The sequence below is a fragment of the Emys orbicularis genome, chromosome 9 (assembly GCF_028017835.1).
Source record: "Emys orbicularis isolate rEmyOrb1 chromosome 9, rEmyOrb1.hap1, whole genome shotgun sequence".
NCBI lineage: Eukaryota > Metazoa > Chordata > Testudines > Emydidae > Emys > Emys orbicularis.
In genome coordinates this window covers 49451508-49471960 of record NC_088691.1, presented here as the reverse complement: position 1 = coordinate 49471960, position 20453 = coordinate 49451508, and the positions used below count along the sequence as shown (strand labels likewise).

At 45.9% G+C, this 20453-nt stretch overlaps 1 protein-coding gene across 1 annotated transcript in view; it reads left to right on the top strand.

Annotated features, from left to right (window-relative positions):
• Window positions 1-20453, top strand: part of HDLBP (high density lipoprotein binding protein) — an 84931-nt gene that overhangs the window by 30512 nt on the left and 33966 nt on the right. Inside the window, exons 2-14 of the mRNA XM_065410232.1 lie at window positions 9490-9557; window positions 10859-10971; window positions 12075-12229; window positions 12983-13198; window positions 14968-15174; window positions 15731-15946; window positions 16784-16990; window positions 17288-17395; window positions 18085-18189; window positions 18710-18788; window positions 19540-19679; window positions 20033-20137; window positions 20334-20447. Of these exons, the coding sequence (XP_065266304.1) occupies window positions 10896-10971; window positions 12075-12229; window positions 12983-13198; window positions 14968-15174; window positions 15731-15946; window positions 16784-16990; window positions 17288-17395; window positions 18085-18189; window positions 18710-18788; window positions 19540-19679; window positions 20033-20137; window positions 20334-20447 (1728 nt within the window). The 5' untranslated portion in view covers window positions 9490-9557; window positions 10859-10895. The remainder of the gene's footprint in view (window positions 1-9489; window positions 9558-10858; window positions 10972-12074; window positions 12230-12982; window positions 13199-14967; window positions 15175-15730; window positions 15947-16783; window positions 16991-17287; window positions 17396-18084; window positions 18190-18709; window positions 18789-19539; window positions 19680-20032; window positions 20138-20333; window positions 20448-20453) is intronic.

Here is a 20453-nt window from a genome sequence, read left to right as displayed (position 1 = left end):
CCTGCCGGCGGCGCTGCGGTGGCGGGGCCAGGCCGGGCCTGGAAGGGAAGGGGCATGGCTCTGACGTGCGTGGCTGGGATTGGCAGCCGCCCGCCCTATATAGCAACTGGGGAAGGTGCCTCGCAGCTTTCCCAGGAGCGTTTCGGGGCTTCTCCAGCAGAGAGAGCTAGCAGGGCACCGGCCGGAGTAAGTTGCATGCCGGGCGGGGGCCGGGGCTCGGGGCTCCCGTCGCCCCTTGCCCGCTGCAGCCGAGGTGCCGGGCCGAGCCCGCGGCACCAAGTTGGCTGGAGAGGGCGGCGCGGGCAGCGGAGCCAATTTGCCGACGTGGAGGCTGAGGTGCGGCGGCAGAGGAGGGAGCTGCCTGCCCCGCTCCCCCCGCCGCAGCCCCGCGCCCCCTCCCTGCCCGCAGCGCCGCCGCTTAGAGCTTCGCTGCCGTAGCCCCCGGGTGCCGCCGCTGGGAGGGGGAGGGGGCGAGACCTACGTGTCACTACTGCGCATGGGCCCGGGCTCGCCCGGCGCCGGCGCCGCCGCCGAACTTTGCACGAACTTTCTGTCCGGCCTTGTCCCGAGCGGGGTGGGGGCTGGTGACCCCCGGGGGGGGGGGGGCTCTGTGCTGCAGCTGCCTGCGTCCCGTGCAGGGCAGGACGCTGTGCCCTGGCACAGAGCGGGCTCGCTGCCTGCCCGCGGGGGTATCTCCTGGCTGGGCCCCTGCCGCCGGGGTTGTTAGCTGGGCGCCCACCTGCTGTTCGTGCGTTTGCTGGGTCTGCGCCTTGCACGTGGGGCTGTTCCCAGACCTGCTGCTCGCGGCGCCTGGCTCCATTTTCACCGTTTGTCTCTTTTTTTCTTCTCTTTTGCTCGGGGGGGGGGAGGGGTACATTGCTGAATTAACGTGGGATTTTGATGATGACGCTGGCAGTGGCCACAAGAGAGCAGCCAAGCACCCTCCCCTCCACCTCGGTTTCAGGGCTGCGTGATAATTCCCTTCTTAAATCAGCCCAGCCAACATCCATTCCACCCCCAAAACAGCTCAACAAACATTTAATAAGAAGGACGAAGTGTAACTTCATTGTGGTGTCGCTGCTAACTTTTTGTGTCCCTTTGACTGTTTTACTTTTTAAGATTGTTGCAAGCTAGTCATTTTTGGAGCTGGGATTGTGACATTTCTGACATTGTTCATAGCTGATATTTGTAAGAATCGTACAAAGTTCAGTTGTCCCCACCATCAGGATCTTTGCAGACTTACTTTGGTCTTTTAGACCTCTTTGCTAGAAACCACTCCATAGTTTGTTAATCTGCACAGCACATCGGAGGTTTTAGTGTGCACCAAGAAAGTCCCATCAGGTGGGTTAGTGGGTTTCTGGGTAGGTATATTTGGGTAGGGCTGTGTTTAATTACCTGCCTTGATCTTATTTCTCTATATGTATTTGGAGAGGATGAAATAATGACCGTAAATAAAAGCACGGCGTAAGGAATTGGGGGAGGCTGGTTACAAAATCAATGTTCTGCTTTTAATTACTTGAGAATGAGGGTGGCTGACTCATAGACCCAATCTTATCATTTGAAATTACTTTATCTGGAGTGTTTGGGCGGGACTGGGTGAGGATGGCTTTACAGAAATTTAGGGAGGTGGGATAAAATGTTGTGGTTTCTGGGATGGGGCTGTCTAGCAGGAGGGAAGATTTAGGCTTTGCCTAGACTAGGATTTAAAGGTGTACTGCTAACATGTCCTGTAATCTAGTGTAGAGAAAGCACACTGCTTTTAATGTGTTCCCTCTGTGTTGAACGCTAGGAGGGAGCCTAACTTGCACTTTATAGTAGTATAACAAATGTTAAAGTATACAGTGTCTTGTCTGCATTGGACTCCTAGGATATCAGCCACCACTTATGCCTCTTATCCTAGCCTAGACAAGAGCCAGAGTTCCTGGATGGGATCTATATGAAAGGGGAGGGTTCCCCTGAATGGCAATGTGTAGGTGAGACTGAGTAGCGGTCAGGCATGGCAGAGAGATTCTGGTTAGGTTTTATTAATGAGAAGGTTTTCTGGATGACTCTCTTTTAGTGAAGAAAAAAGGGTGGAGGGCAGTGGTTCAAATACCTACCACCAGAAGCTGACTAGAGGGGCTTTACACCCGGTTAGACCTGGTGAACTGAAATCTTTAATTGTAACAAAATGGCCTGCCTTGGGATCTTGTCCAATGCCAGATCAGCCTTGCAAAATGCTATCTGAACGGTGTAACTTTTTTTTTTTTTTTTTTTAAGGGGAAAGGAAAAAGAGTAAATAAAATAAGCTTTTTCATTAGTTTCATGGTGAAGAGCAGTGAGGTGCTTTTGTGCTTTAGCTAGTGATTTCTCTGTGACAATTTTGCAAGGCTGATTTAAATAATAGATATTAATGTGTGACTAGGCTTTCAGTAATTTGGTCCATATAACTGCAAGTGCGGGGTTCTGGTATTTGTCTTTTTCCTTGCCCCCTCTCCCAAGTGACTTTAGTTTTAGAGTTTCAGGTGACTCATTGCAACCACTTCCTTTAAGAGGTTATTTCCATGTAGGTATCACTGTTAGAATGAATATCAGAGTAACTTACTAGCTTTTCCCCTTAATATTATCCTGTTACTCCTAGTTACCTTCCCTAAAGAATTCCTGTCCTTCCTTGGTGTGTGTGTCAAATACTTGTAGAAGATGGATGTAATCTCTTAACCATACTGTAAATGTTACATGTCTCACAAATTAATCCCTATCGCCTTCTAATCATTTGGGTTGCTCTTCTGTAGTGAGGCTAAAAGTGAGACTCCAGTTTGTCAGTATCTTCCTAGTAATCTAGGTACACAGAACTGAACACAATATTCTTGGTGTGGTGCTCTCATATAGAGAGGGATTGTTACTTTTTTCCTCTCCATCTGCAGTTCAAAACTGACCTAGCCTTTTTTTCTTTGTTGATGTATCACATTGCAAAGTCATATAATTCGATCTCTGCTATCAACTCTAGATCTTTTTCAGTATTACCATGTCCCTGGTTCCTCTACAACCAGTGAATATCTGTTTGTCTAGTCTTCTCCCCCACCCACCCCCCAATTCACTTTCTCACACACACACCCCACCTCCAATCTTTAGTCTCATTATTATTGTGCCATATATCACAAGGCCTAGAAAAGTATAAATAACTGTCCTTAGGACTAGGCATCTTGGATGTATGTATCTATAAACTTGTTTGGTGATTAAGGAGAAATGGATTAAACTTCATTGGAGTTGGGACTAGTACAGTAGCTTTTCAGAGCACTTAAACACTGGTTAGACTAACACACAAATGAAGTTTGTTAATCAACTTATAATTGACCATATTGAAGAGGACAAGGTTATTGTAAGGGGCATTATCTGGTGTTTAACAACTCTTAATCTTTCTGGGTGGCCTGTATAAAACTCAAGCTTTTGTGACTAAAGTAGTCTTGTAGATGCAGTTAACTAGGGAGGGATTTGATAGGTTTACTGGCCCTTTAAGGTTGCACCTCCCCCTCATCTCTTTCCCCTCCCCCTCTCTGAAGCTATGAATGGTCACTGGTACAGGCAGTGCTGAGGTGGCATTTGCGAAAATTACGTTCTGCTCTACACTGACACTGCTTGCTCTGCAGGGCACTCCCAAAGTCTTTCTAAACTTCAGAATGGTTTGGAAGACAGCCTGCACCCCCTCACAGGTGTGCACATGTACAGATTTCAGATAAGAAGTTTTTTTTTTTTAATAGGTAATTAGCCTTTCTTCTCACTTTACTTTAGGCATAAGGCTTCACTTAAGCAAAATGTCCAGTCCTATTTAGAATCTGCTATGAATGCCTTTGTTAGAATATGCTTGCATTATAACAATTTGTCTGAATTACTCTCCATCTGTGTGTGATCGGGATAGATTGCTTTTCATCTGTCAAGTAACAATTTACTAGAAATGTTGGTAAGAGGAAACTACAAAAAAAGTAAATCTTGTCACTTTGAAGGCAGCCGAAGCTTGAGTCAGTTTAACAGCTTCAGCCTTAACGGAAGTGACATGTAAACCAGTTACCAGTATCCAATCATCCAGGGGTAGTCAATTATTTTTTGTCAAGGGTCCAAATTTCTTGGTCAAGGTATAATCCAGGTCCAGACTCCAGAGAAAATAATGATTAGTAAATTAAAAAAATTTCAGGGTCCATTCCAAAGCATCTGGCTGTCCAGATTTGGCCCACCGTCCACCTATTGACTACCTTGTCTTAAACTGACTACGGTGCAGGCAAGATCAAAGGTGTATTTGAAATGTAAGGTTTCGTGAGAAGAAATTGAAATAATTCCAAAGCTAGATGGGGGGGGAGGGGGGTGAGATCAAGGATACTCTGTCGCATGAAGAACAGACTGAAATTTCCGCCAGATCAGATATTGCATTTACGAAATGCTGATGGGACAGTATATTCTGTCCCACCTTTAACATCAAAAAGGGCACAGGCTATATGGGATCTGTGAGGCAGCATAAAACACCTGAAATCAGAGACTGTCTTGAGAGGCTGCCTGACCAAGTGGGCACTCAGAGGCTGAAATTGGGAGGGCAAGGGTGAGGGCATGGGGAGAGAAGGTGCACTTCCAAAAATAGAAGGGCAGCTTGCATTCACTAACTAACCTGTCTGGACCGCATAACCAGTCTACCATGTCACTCTGCAAGACCAAACTGTTGTATTTTAATCTCCTCTTGTCAGTATAGCTTGTTTTTAATTAGACTGGTTGGATCTCAGATTGTCTTAGGGGAACTTTCATAGACCATCCTGGAAAGGTGAATTAATTTTCAACCTCAGGAGGAAGAGTGTGGAGCCTACACTGCTCTGTTGGGGCTATCAGGGTATGTCTACACAGCAATTAAACACCCAAGGCTGGTCCTGATGGCTGATCCTGACAGCTGACTCAGGCTTGTGGGGCTTGGGCTACGGGGCTGTAAAATTGTGGTGTAGATACTTGGGCTGGAGCCTGGGTTTGGGACAGCCTCGCAGGGTCCCAGATCTCAGGCTCCAGCACAAGTCTGGATGTCTGCACCACAGTTTTACAGCCCTGCAGCCTGAGCCTGATGAGCTGCAAGTATTTAATTGCTTTGTAGACACCCTACGTCAGAAGGATGCAGAACTAGGGACTCCACTCTCTAGTGGGTGTTGCTGTCAGGGCTGTGGTCTGACAGGTGTACAGGAAACAACCATTGACCATGGACAAGAATTGAGTTTTAAGGCGGAAAAGGTGGCTGTAGTTATAAAATGGGAGTGGCCAGGGAGTAGAAATATGCCATAATGTTCTTAACTAATCAGTCTCTAGGCTGGTTATATTTAGGAGTGCATCTAGCTGAAAGCACTTTATTCAGCATGTTTTGTAGAGTACGTGCAATAAATACAGATGAAGTCCCTATTCCGAAGATGGGTAAGCAGGTCCATGAAGGGAATCACACCTTGGGGCAAATGACAGGACACCAGAGCTTTGCAGGGTCGAAGGGAGCTGACCCCAGCCACCCTTTCTGTTTTCTGTGCATTTGATTATATATGTGATGTAATTTAACTTGATTACCCAAATGAGAACCATTTTAATTAAAAATAGATTAAAATGGCACATGATTTGCTAGTGCTGTCCAAAAATGCTGATCCTGTTGAAAATCTAAATTGTGGCTTGCCATGTTGTCTCGTATGTATTTGTTCTTGCATACACACATTTCCCATGTAGAGAAGAGTCTGCCTCTTGTTTATAAATCCTTTTTCAGAACAAAATTTTAATAAAAACTTCTGAGAGTAGTGTTGATCCCCTTTGCCTAGGAACTGCAGTTCATCCAGTGGGCTTCTGAAATTTCCAGTGGCACAAAGCCATTTAAAACATGAGCACATGGCTTGTTGGGTGAAAAGAAAGTATGGCCATACTTCCCCAAAAAGTGGGGCATCCCTTTGGTTTAATAAGTGGCCCATTATCTGAATGTACTGACTTGATGGCCACTTCAGTTCTGGCCTGGCATGACCCTCTGAGGACTGCAATGTATCTCACAGCTTGGGTAATTGTGGAGACTAACAATGTCCACTCAGTCTGCTCTACCAATAATAGAGCAGTAATTCACACTGCTAAACCTCAGGGATTCCTGTTCCTAAATACATTGCTCTGGTGTTGACTGCAAGGAGAATCACTGCAGCTGGTGTGGACTCAGTGAAACCAGCAGCTGTGCTCCGAAGTCCCTGTCAGATGGGCACTAAATTAGGTCACAGTGCACCAACACCTTGTCCTTAACCATAACCATTGAGGAGCAGAGCATGTGCAAAGTAAGCCCACTCCTGGTTAGCAGGAAATTGTGTTCTTCTGGGAAATCTGAATCACTGCCAGACACCAATGCACTGCAGTCTTCAACATGAATGGATTCAGGTTCTAGGCAGTACAGAAATCTGCAACTTCTGTGTAGATCGTGACTGGTTATGGCCAGGATAGTAAAATTCCTTCTGTATCCTTACTGCTATTCGCAGGTCATGGTTGGGTGAAGACCTCTTCAGCCATACTCATGTCCATCATGTCAATACCTCTGGCTGAAACTCTGGTCCTTGGCACAAATAGGTTGGGAAGGGTGTGACTTAGTTAACACACTTTCTTTGACTGTACCATCATGGCTTAACCTGCTTAGGGCTGTAAACCTTGATGTTATCACACTGACTCTGTCATTAGAATCCTAGAATATTAGGGTTGGAAGAGACCTCAGGGGATCATCTAGTCCAACCCCCTGTTCAAAGCAGGACCAACACCAATTAAATCATCCCAGCCAGGGCTTTGTCAAGCTGGGCCTTAAAAACGTCTAAGGATGAAGACTCCATTCTTACCATTAACTAGATTAAAGTTCCTCTCTTAGGTTAGAGTATTAGCCATACATACAAATATATTGGCATATTCCTTCCAGAACATGTTACTGGCAGTGCTCTAATTTAACAGAATGGGTAGCTTCACCTTCCCTCAACCTTTTCCCCGTTTATTCCCTGCTGGCTACAATAACTAACTATAATATAAGTAACTTTAATGTTTGTTCTTTGAATGCTTGTTCATCTCCGTTCCAATCAGGTGTGTGCACGTGCATGTGTATAGTAGCCGGAAGATTTTTTTTCCCCCTAGCAGCATCCATCGGGTCGGCCTGGGCGCCCCCTGGAGTCACGCCTTCATGGGACCCAATAAAGGGCCCTGCCGACCTGCCACCCACTCCGTTCCTTCTTACCACCAGTGATGGTAGCTGGAACTTCCCCTTGCTCTTGCTTCGGCAAGCGGCTTAGCAGTAATTTCGGTTTTCGCTGTTAATAGTTAGTTTCCCCTCTCCTCCCCCTTATTTGTCACTGGGACATGCCGCAATTCCCGGGCTTCAAGACTTGCCACGACTGCCTAAAAGTGACCCCCACGCCTCCTGTTTATGGTGTCTGGGCGAGGGTCACCAAAAAGATCGCTGCAAGAGCTGTTGGGAATTCCGACCAAGAACTCTTAAACAGAGGGAGCAGTGGCTTAAAAGCCTTCTCATGGAGGCAGCTCTCCGACCTCAGTTGGACCCAGGCGCTGGAGATCCCGCTTCCAGTACATCTTTCTCCCGGTGTTCTACCCTAAGCCGCATTCCAGTAGCAGGGAGCAGACTTCACTCACTGGATGTCCGCAGGGCACTAACCTTCTACATGGAGAGAACGAAGTCATTCAGAAAGTCGATCCAGTTATTCGTGGCAGTGGCGGACAGAATGAAAGGTCCGCCGATATTGTCACAACACATCTTGTCATGGATAGCGTCCTGTATTCGTGAGTTCTACAACCTGGCAGGGTTCCTGCACCTCCAATCACTGCACCCTCCACCAGGACGCAGGCTTCATCAACAGCATTCCTGGCTCATGTTCCCACTCAGGATATCTGCAGAGCGGTGACGTGGTCCTCCATCCATACTTTTGCCACGCACTATGCAATTACCCAGCAGGTCAGAGACGATGCGGCCTTCGGACGAGCAGTGCTCCAATCAGTGGACAACTCTGACCCTGCTTCCTGAACTTGGGCTTGTGAGTCACCTAATTGGAATTGACATGAACAAGCACTTGTGTAACATTTTTTCTTCGCCTTCTCGTAACCCTTGTTCTTCGAGATGTGGTGTTCATGTCCATTCCAATACCCATCCTCCTACCCTGCTGTTGGAGTAGCTGGCAAGAAGGAACCTGAGGGGGTGGCGGGTCGGCAGGGCCCTTTATTGGGCGCCAGGAAGGCATGACTCCAGAGGGCGCCCAGGCCGACCCTACGGATGCTGCTAGGGGAAAAATCTTCCGGCTACTGTACACGTGCGTGCGCACACACCTGATTGGAATGGACATGAACAACACATCTCGAAGAACAACAGTTATGAGAAGGTGAGTAAACGTTCTTTGTAAAACCAAAAACTAAGGGAACCATCATGTGTCTAAGCCTGATCCCAAGGCCAACTGAAGACAGTGGAAAGACTCCCAAAGATCTTCAAGTTTTGGATCAGGCCCTTACATTGTGGTGATCTTGCTACTCTTATCCTTTCCTCCTCTTCCCCTGCCCCCCCTTAGTCAATCACCATCACTTATTGTGTCATGTCTCGTTTAGATTGTGACCTCTTAGCAGCAAAGACTGAGGCTTGACTTTTGTGACACTTCTAGCATGCTTTGGGGCAGTCAAAGAAATGAGAGAGGTACTGGCTTATTGAGAAGGTGGGGAACGGATTTAGGAGATGAGCATCATTTGTGGAACACTTAATGAAAGCCTCTTCAAAGCTAAACTGCAATACTTGGAGTAAAAGGCCTTGTGCCTCCAGCTGATGATTAGATGTTAGCTTTTGGGGTTGCTTATATGCTAACTTCAAAATCTCTGAAGTTCTTGGGGAAGCTCTCTTGACAAGGTGGGTATACCTGGCAGGGGGATTTAGAATATGTTTAAAGACTCAAGTTTAGTGTTTAGTGTCTAGTGTGTGTTATAACCAGCACCTGTCTGCATGCAGCTGTGTCTCTCTGTCTTGGGTTCTGAGGAAGAGTCTGCATTGATTCACCAAGTTACATTCCTAACTTCTGACTGTCAATTTTATTGGCAGTTTTTCAGGTTGTTTCCTCCAACTAGATGGATTGCCGTTGATACTGTGGTTTTCAACCCTGAAACTTCGAATTCATATCCTACATCTGTTACTAATCTGCTGTATTCCAGCCTTACACTATATAGGCTTTTGTAGGCAGGGTAACCGAACAAAGTTTCCTGTGGGATTTAGCTTTGTGCTGGTGATTCCCTATGGTTGTGGTTAAATAATATGGAGGTGATGCAGCAATCTGTGAATTAGTGTTGGAGTTTCCTTGATGATGGGCAAGTTTGAGATGGCACAGAGGCTTACTTAGTTTGAAACAAAAAATACAGTAAAGGCAACACTTTTGAAATTCTACAGGATTGGGGGGGGGGGTCATATTTTCTTTTGTCTTGGAGCACAGTTAATAACTATTTTTTCCTTCTATAAAGCAAAAGCTGGCAGGCTGACAAACAGGCAGCTAACAGGACGGACTTTCTGGCTACTGACCATTTAGCTGGTAAGTTACTGTTTGTATAGATCAGACTTTCCTGTTTCTGGGCCACTTGCTCAGCAAAGAGAAATTACCAGTGTTCTGCAGTGACCATCTGCCCACAGCTATCTTTTCTCATTATGGACCTTTCTTGCATGATGGACCTGTACTTTAGAGAGCACCTTTCTGCAGTTTTATCCCATCCAGAGTCAATGTATGGTCATTGAATTTAAAAACAACAACAAAACCGCACCTTAATGATAAATGTAGATAGGATGATTAGAGGGTGCTAGTCTACTTGTGTTCCCCTCTTCTGTAGGCATAGGCTGTGGACATCCCACCCTTCTGAACTCTGAGCACTGAGTTTAGAATGTGGAATGTTGGTCTGTGTTAAGGTCAATACGTTCTGTTACTGGATTGACTGAAAAGCTTGAGAGTGGGAGCTGCCATAGACCGCTTTGCTCTTTTAAAGCAACTGTTTTTCAGGGCTCTTTGTCGGGAGAGGGACTTAACTCCAATCTTGCTCATGAAGCAAGTTTCACACAGCTTGTATGAGTGTTGGTCATAGTAATTCTGGCTTCTCAAGCTAGAGGTGAGGTGGAGCTGTAGTTGATCATGAAAGGGGATGAGGACTCGGAGTGCCAAGGATGAATCTGAGAGAAAACCTAGCTAATTGCTTAATCTAGATTTGTTGCTAATGTTTGTTCCTAATGATAGTACTCCAAGCATAGAAAGCAGTGGGAAGAGGACAAGAGTCCACATAGTAGAAACTCTAGAGGCAGGGGCTAGGCAAGATACTGAAGCTTCCTCAGTATCTGTACTGTCCTTTGTGATCACTGCAGAATCAAATCCATTGGTAAATAAGAAAAAATTATTAGAAGTGGATTTTGCATTTCCCTGCCATTCAGAAGTGTGGTCGCTAATTAATAGAGCCCTGCAAATCTGCAGATCTTCGCTTTATATCCGCGGACCATGTTTGCAGATTGGATGTGGATACAAATTTTGTATCCATGCAGGGCTCTACTAATGAGGTGTGTGTGTGTGTGTGTGTGATTTACCATCAATTTGTCCCTAGATGACATATGTACAAATGAGAAATGGTTTCCCCTTGATACTGACACGAATCTTAGTCACTGCTTCCTTCCTGGGCATGGTATGGGGGAGGTGTTTTCACTTTTATGGAAGCTCTCAGGTAAACACAGTGGCTCCTTCACTCCAAATTAAGTTTTAAACTAGTCTCTTAAATTCTGCCCATGGGGAAGTCCACCTCTCCCTGTTCTTGGTTATGGTGATGCTGGTGATAAGAAGTGCACCCTGCTCTCTCCCAGTGGCATACCCGGATTGTGTGTAGGTGGGAAATCGACAATGAGCTCTGTGGCAGTTTTGACCCAGGAGAGCTTCGCTGAACACCGCAGTGGCCTGGCTCAGCAGCAGGTGAAAGGTAAGATGGTCACAAAGTTCCTATGAAATCCCCCTTGATATTCGCTGCACAGATGGGGTCCCTCCTGCTACCTACAAGTGCTTCAGAATTGCAGGGTACTTGTGGGCAGCCAAAGAAGAGGTCTCCTTATTCATAGTATGGTTGGGCCATCAGATTATGGTTACCCACCTAGAGTAGAATGGTAGTATTTCATATCTATTTTGCCCAGGTGTAAATGACCTGAGAGAATCAGGCCCTCAGCCTCTATAAGGAATCCTCCTTTTAAACAGATTGTGACAACAGTGGTAGAATAGGGTGTATCTGGGAGAGCAACACACTGTGATGTGAGAGTACTTGCTCTTTTAGTAGCAGGGTCAGGCACCATGGGCTGTTTCCTGCCACACTCTCTCTTTCATAGCTGCAGCTATGTGGGAGAAGCTACTGGTGGACTCTGTCTCCCATCCTTCCAACATAGTGGGCCAACTCTAACTTGAGAAGAGTTGCCCTACTTCACAACAGATCTTAACTTGGTCCAGTGTACTTAGAGCTCTTGCTAGTTCCCTAGTGGATCATACCTGAGCTCCCCCTTGCCCAATATCCAGGATTTTGCTGGACTTTCTCTGCTCTGTTTGCTCCAACCCTCCATATCCCTCAGTCTCTTCACTTCAGCTTGATTCCACACCTGCCCCTCCTACCTTCCTATCCCTTGCCCTGTCTGCCTCATCCTCTTTACTTTTCTTTGCATATAGCTGATCCCCCTCTTAACTGAACCCACCCTAAATAAATGCATATTGTGGCACTAATGTGCAGTTTGTTGCCATCACTTTATTCACTCTGCTGGTGTGTTTTGCTCTTTCCCCCACCCTGTGTTTGTCATGTCTATTTAGATTGTAATCTCTTTGGGGCAGGGACTTGTCTACTTCTCTCTTTGTACAGTACCTACCACAATGGAGCCCTGTTCTGGGTTGGTCCTTGGGCACTGCCATAATAAACCTAATTATTAATGATCATTCCCAATAGTGCACAACCTGCTTCCCTCAACCCTACTTAAATAGACCTCTGCAATGGGCATGAATGGGAGAATTGCTGGCAATTAAAACTTTGTATTGTTTGCCTCACTGCAGTTGCAGCTTTAAACTCTGAAGAGGAAAATGACCCTCCAACTTATAAGGATGCCTTTCCTCCACTCCCTGAGAAAGCAGCATGTTTGGAACCTGCCCAGGAACCGGCTGGTGCCTGGAGCAAAATTCGACCGATCAAGGCTTCTGTCATCACTCAGGTTGGTGGAAGCCAAACTTCTCATCCCCCCCCGCAACAGTCTGTCTCCTCCCCATTCCAAAAATAATACAGATGAGCATCCCTTAAGAACTCATTAGGTAGTATGCTGAGGGAGGGTGGAGAGTGGTTTCCTCCTCTCCAGTGACCCAGGGTACAGGGAGAGGAAGTACTGCAGGTGAAAGTGATATGCCAAGAGGGTTAAACAGAAGGGCGCTACTTGCAGAGAGGAGTATGCCCAGCATTGCTGTGATAGAGAGTTCAGTGGAAGAGGAGTTAGCTAAAAGAGTCTTATTCTTGTCCGTACACCCTCATTTGATAAATAGTATTGGTAATCCTGAGAATGGACAAGAATATCCTGAGTTCTAATACCTAATACTAAAACTTTGAAAGGATATAAAAGCTCATGCTTCAGGGCTTAAATTCATCTCTAACTGGGGTCGGGGAGTTAAAATGAGACCTTTCTGGGAACAGACTATCCCACTTCTGCTTGCTGTGGGGTTCTTGCATCTTCCTCTGAAAGCATGTAATGCTGGCATGCAGCAGATTCCTGTGGCATAAATAAAGCAGCTTATTAAAACTGCCAAGAATTGATGGCTCAGCCTACTGCATGAGTATCTTAATTTAGTGAAGGGTGAAGATCCAGTGTAGTAAACCCAACTCGTAGCCTAAGCAGTAGGGCTTGTCCATATAACTCAACAGCCTGTGTCACGCTGAATAATCTGCCCTCGCTTCACCTGTTATATGGGTTGATCAGGTGTTTCATGTACCGCTGGAGGAAAGGAAATACAAGGACATGAACCAGTTTGGAGAAGGAGAGCAGGCCAAGATCTGCCTGGACATCATGCAGAAGACTGGCGCTCACCTGGAGCTCTCTCTCGCAAAGGACCAGGGTCTTTCGATCATGGTCTCTGGCAAGCTGGAAGCAGTCATGAAAGCTCGGAAGGAGATTGTCGCTCGGCTTCAGACACAGGTGAGTGTATCTAACTGTTCTCTTCTACTTGTCTTTGCTCCTCCAACAAGATGCCCTGCTGCTTGGAGGCCTTTGGGCGTGGGTGCTCATAAACTGAAGGGTTGTAATTAGATGATTAATCTAGTTTTGCCTTGCCTCTTTCAAAATGCACAAATGATGAATTGGGATGGAGACCAGGCTTGAAATAGGGTTCAAAGCTAATTACAGGCCATGGTGTAAACTCCTCCCCAGCTAGATCCCTGCAACATCTGCTATACAAACAAGACATTGTACCTGGAGAGACTGCAGACCCCTCACAAGAAGCTGGTATTGCCTGGGAGATGGTTAACTGTTAGTGTGGTATATACATACAGATAAATGGGGGAGGTGAAGGAGAGGAGTTACTAGATAGTAATACAATCAGGGGTTTCTGATGACCTAGTTTACAAGTGGGACTTGAGTACCAGAACCCCATAGATGCAATTGTTTTCTCCTCTCACTGCTGCATATTTTTATAATCTGTCTGAGGACAAGAGAGTATTATCAAGGCTTTCTTTCTATGTTTTTTAACATCTCTCAGCTCACTTTTGACTTGCCGTTAAGGTTTCTCAAGTGCATTTCCAGTAGAGGCAGTTGCCATTGATAACACTAATGTACACACCACAACAGTACCTTTCCACCCACACATCGCACCCAATCAGATGGTAAACAATGATACAAGCTCTAGAAGGGGGCACATCTGGGAGTGCTGTAGGAGAGCACTTTTTGCTCAAATATAGCACATTTGGGGACATTGGGCTAAGGTTTCCCATTGCACTTGCCCAGAGTCTTTTTCCACCCCTTCCTCATCCCTGTATTCTTGTTTTAAACAGCTTCCCCCCCCCCCCCCAAAAAAAAAAGTAGCAGGCAGTAGAGTTGAAGCCCAAGTTGTATCTATAGGCTACACCGCTAAGGATTTTTGTGTTTGCCTTGACTTTTTCGTGTGTGTGTGTGTGTGTGTGTGTGTGTGTAACTTCTTAAAGTCTCTATATACATGAACTGGCATCAAGAGATCCCATAGGATCATAAGTCACCAAGATAGCAAAAAGGTTAAAACTGAAGTGATGGGATATACAAGAAAAGGAAATATTCCCAAGCACATACCTAACCCTTAATGGCAGATTCAGAGAGTAGGTTCTGAAAAAGTAGCCTCTACGGTCCTGGGATGACTCCAGGAACAGTACCTTTTGCTAGTAGAGCACATGTTCAAACGTACCACTTCAGTAGTGAGCAAAGGTTACCATCTAATAGCTGTCTGCTCTCTGTGAAATAAGTGGTCTTGATCGAGTCCCTAGTGAACAAGTGCCCACATGCTAAGGTCTTGGCAACCTTAGCAACAGAGGCCAAAAGTCTGAATCAACACACACCCTCAAGGCAGGCTCTCTAAACTGTAGCTGCAGTACAAAGTTGCTTGCGCTGCTCCTGCCCATGGTGTATCTAGGGGACCTTGCCATCAGAGACTAGGGGACTTCAGTGTCCAGAGCTTCTTTCTCATATCTCTTACAAGATCTAAATTAACTCAAAATACTGCTATTTGGGTGAGGAAAGCAATTAATCTTTCATTTTTGTTGGTAATACAGGCTCCATAGAGGGAAATAATCAGTATCTTATTCCTGAGACAGAACATAGCCCCTGGCTAAGGGGACTTGTCTTGTTCTGTAACGCCATCCTGAGAGGCAGCTAACTTGGGTCTTCTGTTTCTGACCATGACAGATGAGTACTCATTCCAGTGTTTGGTTCCTGTGTTGCAGGCTTCAGCGACAGTTGCCATTCCCAAGGAGCATCATCGCTTTGTCATTGGCAAGAATGGCGAGAAGCTGCAGGACCTGGAGCTCAAAACTGCAACCAAAATCCAGATCCCCCGCCCGGATGACCCCAGCAACCAGATCAAGATCACCGGCACCAAGGAAGGGATAGAGAAGGCCCGACACGAGATCCTGCTGATCTCCGCTGAGCAGGTATCTGAGTGGCACCTTCATCTTCCCTGCCTCCTGGGAACAGGTAGATGCATGCTGTCGCACAAGATGGTGCAGCCTCATTGTACAAAAGGACTGTAGTTCAGTGGAGAGACAGTGTTGTGTTTAGTGGTCAAAGTGCAGCTCTAGGAGTCAGGAGCCCTGGCCTCAAGCCCTGCATGCCACTGGCTCTGTTCCTCCACCTTTCCGTTTCTACAAAGACGGATAGGGAGTATTACCATTTTAAAATGTTATGAGATCCTTGGGGTGAAAAAGGCTATAGGTGCCAGGTGAAAGGAGGAGGGGTTTCATGGATGGGACTGTTGTCATGATATAGGTAGTAAGGCTCTTACAGGAGCTGAAGATTTAAGGGGTGAATTTTAAAAGGATTATGAACACAAGGGATACTTGTATCCAGGGGTATAGGGCACTCTTGTAGAGAGGTAAGAAGTCATACTTGAGAACTCTGCTCTCCAGAGTGGGGACTTTCCAGCACACTTTACCTAGAACATACCCATGGAGCTCTGTGAATAATCTGTCTTGTTTTGCCTTTGTGAAGGATAAGCGTGCAGTGGAGAGACTGGATGTGGATAAAGTGTACCACCCCTTCATTGCTGGCCCTTTCAACAAGCTGGTGAGTGAGATCATGCAGGAGACAGGGACACGCATCAACATTCCACCACCCAGCGTCAACAAGACCGAGATAGTCTTCACAGGTGAAAAGGAGCAGCTGGCCCAAGCTGTAGCTCGTATTAAGAAGATCTACGAGGAGAAGGTATGGGTGCTCTAGAGAGAATCTCTCGCATTCATAACTGCCTCTTCCTCCCTATGTTATGTTACCCACCATATACTCCTCTTGTTGACCCCTTTTTGTTACCCTTCCCATAAGTTTTATGTCTGTTGGATCTGGTCAGCTGTGTTGCCCATCTGCTGTTGGAGAAAAGTGGGTCTTGTGGTGTGGTGAGGTATTGAATGTTCAGCTTCTAACATTTCTTATGTGGTCAGCCTGCCACAAGGAATTGCATCTGATTTAAATTTTAAAAAAACAAAACCCAAAACTGAGGGAAGGAGGAATTTCAGGACAAATGGGGCTTGGAGACTAGCTGGCTTGTTATGATAGCTGCAGAGTACATGTCTCTCCTGTTAACTTTCCATTAGCTGCTATTGACATTCCAGCTATGAATCGCAGGACTGCTCCCCCATGGCGGAGTCTGAATACTTTACCTTTGCTGAAATCCCTATCATATAACTCGTACTTATTGCAGTCTGGGTATCACCTTGAGAACACAATTGGGAATCAAGGTAGGTACGATATACATGTGTGCATGCACATATGGCTGTCCTTGCCCCAGGGAGTTTACAATCTAATAGCAGATGGCATGCTTTATTTGAAAATCCTTATAAGCACCAGATTTGATCATAGATCCCAGCAAGAGCCCAACTTTAAAAAAAAAAAAAAAAAAAATTGTCCTGGATTACCCTACAACTGGTTCGTTCATTCTTCCTTATCCTGCTCCTTTCTGGGCAAAGAGTTTTACTGTATCTGGTGGCTTCCCCCCTTTTCTTTCCCTGCCACTTGTGATTGATGCCCTCACACCTCTTCCCCACACAGAAAAAAAAGACTACCACCATTGCAGTGGAGGTGAAAAAGTCCCAGCACAAATATGTCATTGGCCCCAAGGGGAATTCCCTGCAGGAGATCTTGGAGAAAACTGGAGTCTCAGTCGAGATCCCACCCACTGACAGCAGCTCTGAGACGGTGATACTGCGTGGCGAGCCTGAAAAACTTGGGCAGGCATTGACTGAAGTCTATGCCAAGGTAATGCATAAATAGTACATGTCCGCTTAAGTTGCCAAGCCATGTCTTTTAGATTGGGGGGGGCCCCCATAAGCAACTTTCTGCACTACTCTGGCTAAAAGGCATAGATTTGAATGGATCCCCAAGCATCTGGAGGCCATGAGCATCTCCATTGTGCTCTTGTATATGGATAGCTAACTTGAACTCTGTACTAACAAGGCTGGTGCTGAGATGCAAGCTGCAATAGCCCTTGTATGGTGGGTATGTTGTGATGGGCCTTCATAGTCATTCGTGTTCATAGTCTTTCCTCTCCCCTAGGCTAACAGCTTCACCGTCTCCTCAGTCTCTGCCCCCTCTTGGCTTCACCGTTTCATCATTGGAAAGAAGGGACAAAATCTGGCCAAAATCACTCAGCAGATGCCAAAGGTATAGACAGTTCATGGCAGCCTCACCCACTCCACTCAACTCCTCTGCCTTTCCTTAGAGAAACGGTCTCTGCCCTTTCTCTCCGAACCTCTCTAAAGGTGTCTAGATTTCTGGTAAATACTATAGGCTTGTCGCTAGAAATGGACGGGAATGGAGAAGAGAGCATCCTTCTTTACAAGATGCTCTTGCAGTTGGGATCAGTAATACCACTTTTCCCTTCAGAATATCTCCTTTTTTATATAGGTTCAAATAATCAGTAAGACAGGCTGAACTCTCCATATGAAAGTTTGTGCAATTCTTATTAAACAACCTCAAGATGTAGTAATTGCATCTCTGTATGGTGCTGTCATTCACGGGCTTCAAAGGGTCAGTAAGCTGATTTTCCCCACCCCCACCCCCAATCTGTAAAATGGAGATCATAGGTGGAGTGAGGTGCCCAAAGTCACTCTGGGAGTCAGGAGTAGAACCCAGGGCACCTGCTCTAGACACTTAACCATGTGGCCTTTGATATAGGTGGTCATCCCTTCATAAAAATAGGCAAAGGATAACATGCAACTTGGGTGCTCCCCAAGTGGGAGGGAAACAAATCAGCCCTCAGCAGCAGAGATGGATGGCTTTGTCATGGCCAGCAGCATTGATCTGTGTTGCGCGTCTTGAAGCTTCTACAGCATTCCTTGTCTTGTTTAAAGGTTCATATCGAGTTCACTGAAGGGGAGGATAAAATCACCCTTGAGGGACCCACAGAGGATGTGAATGTGGCTCAGGAACAGATTGAGGTCATGGTCAAGGATCTGGTGAGTTGGCATGTTGTAGCTTCAGTGGGGTAAGGCTCTGAGCTATTGTAAAAGTAAGAAGAAACAAGGGCCAGCTTGCAAATCCTCTTTTATAAACATTATACCCCCAGATGGGGGACAGATGTGACAAAAAGCAGGCAGTCTAGACATATACAATGAGTTGAAATTAAAGCATTCATCATGAAGCATCCTCTGACTCTCAGTAATTTGCCTTAAGACTTACTTACTAAGAGATGGAGTGGTGTTGATGCAATACAAGAAGACTCTTCCAGGTGGTGGTAGCTGCCCAAGAGAAGGCTTTCACTTTAGGACTGGTGAGATTGCATGGGGGCTTAGTGTTTCACACACTGGGCACTACTAGTACAGACCAGAGTAACTTAATGATGCTGTTCAACTCAGCAGCAGTAGGAGTGTTCGTGGTTAGTTGTCAAAGGGCTAGCATTGATATTCAATTATTATGGACAACAGATGCAAGAACTAGTGCTCTGCAGTCTACCTAACCCTGCACTGCTCTTTGCAGATAAACCGGATGGATTATGTGGAGATCAATGTTGACCACAAGTTCCACCGACACCTCATTGGAAAGAATGGAGCCAATAGTGAGTGAGATGCCTTTTTATGGGCAATGTAATATGCTCTTACAGCTGTATTTTATCCATCTCCTTAATCTTCATTAGACAGTGGCTGAAATTCCACGGGTCGTATTAATATCACATGTTGTCCTTACACTGATCAGCAGCTTCTCAAAAGGGCTGTTCACTCAAGGAACATTAGATGAGGCGCAAGCTACAAGACTTATTTTAACTCTTGAAGTTGTCCTGGAGGATTAGATGGGTGTGAAACCTCTTCATCCAAGATGAGAGGCCTCCCTCCAGATCAGGGTGGAGAGTTAACTTAAGAGGAAAGGTTTAACTAATAGAAAAAATTATCTGGGAAGATGGTCCTGGAGAGTAGACTCTAAGTTCATGTCTATTTGTGCCTGCAGAAGGAACATCTGATTCAAGTTGTTGTTGTTCCAGGAATAAAAGTGGCAGATACTGCATTCCTTGTATCTGTAGACGCTGTGCTGTCTGTTCTTGTAGGTTCTTGCTGAGAGTTTTTTCTACTGTGCAATAGACAATCCTGCTTTTTGCTGAGCTCCCAGGTGGAAAAGCTTTACCTCACCACCTCTTTTTAAAAATCCCCCTCTTCTCCTTCCCTCCCCCCCCCCCCCCCCTTGGAGAGGCTGGCCTAGGGTTCAGGTAATCCCTATATAAGAGAACTGTTGTAATGACACCTCCTAGCTTCCAGTCCTGCACTGGTAGGTGTGACAGAATGGACGAGTGTTTCAGCAAAATCTTTCTCTTGCAGTTAACAGGATCAAAGATCAGTACAAGGTGTCTGTGCGTATTCCTCCAGACAATGAGAAGAGCAACCTGATCAGAATTGAAGGAGACCCTCAAGGTGTCCACCAGGCCAAGAAAGAGCTGCTGGAACTTGCTTCACGTATGGTGAGCAAGAAAGCACCACATAATTGACTTTGACTAACAGAGACCCCATTGGCAATGTGTCTATACCATTTCTTATGACTACTTCTGGAATTAGAGCAAAGGTGGCCTTTCCCCACAACCAGCACTTGTGTACCATACTGTACTCTTGCTGGAAGCAGAGTAAATTTACTGTTTGTCTATGGGTGTTTGAGTCCACTTTTCAGTTTTAGGGAAAAGTAGCTCTAGTCTGGCATAGAAGATGAGTTATCTGAAAGACGTGACTGCCTGATCAATTGCCATCCCGCAAAATGAAATAAATAAAGGGCATGGAACTCATCCTGATGAAAACATAATTGTCATCTATATGTTCTCAGGAAAACGAACGTACCAAGGACCTAATTATTGAGCAGAGATTCCATCGAACCATTATTGGGCAGAAGGGTGAGCGGATCCGGGAAATCCGAGATAAATTCCCAGAGGTAAGGCTTCTCCTAGCAAGCTGCAATTTGCAATCTGTGTGTCACTCTGTCCCTCCTTAGCAAGAATGTTCTTTAACACAAAGACCCTTTCTACTGAAGGGTTACTGATTCTTGGGACAGAGGAATTGTGCTGTGCTATGCCAATCACACCTTTGCATGTTACGTGATTCTGCCGTTAAGTGACCACCTCTTGCAGGTTATCATCAACTTCCCAGACCCAGCACACAAGAGCGACATTGTCCAACTTAGAGGACCCAAGAACGAGGTGGAAAAATGCACAAAGTACATGCAGAAGATGGTGGCAGACCTGGTATGA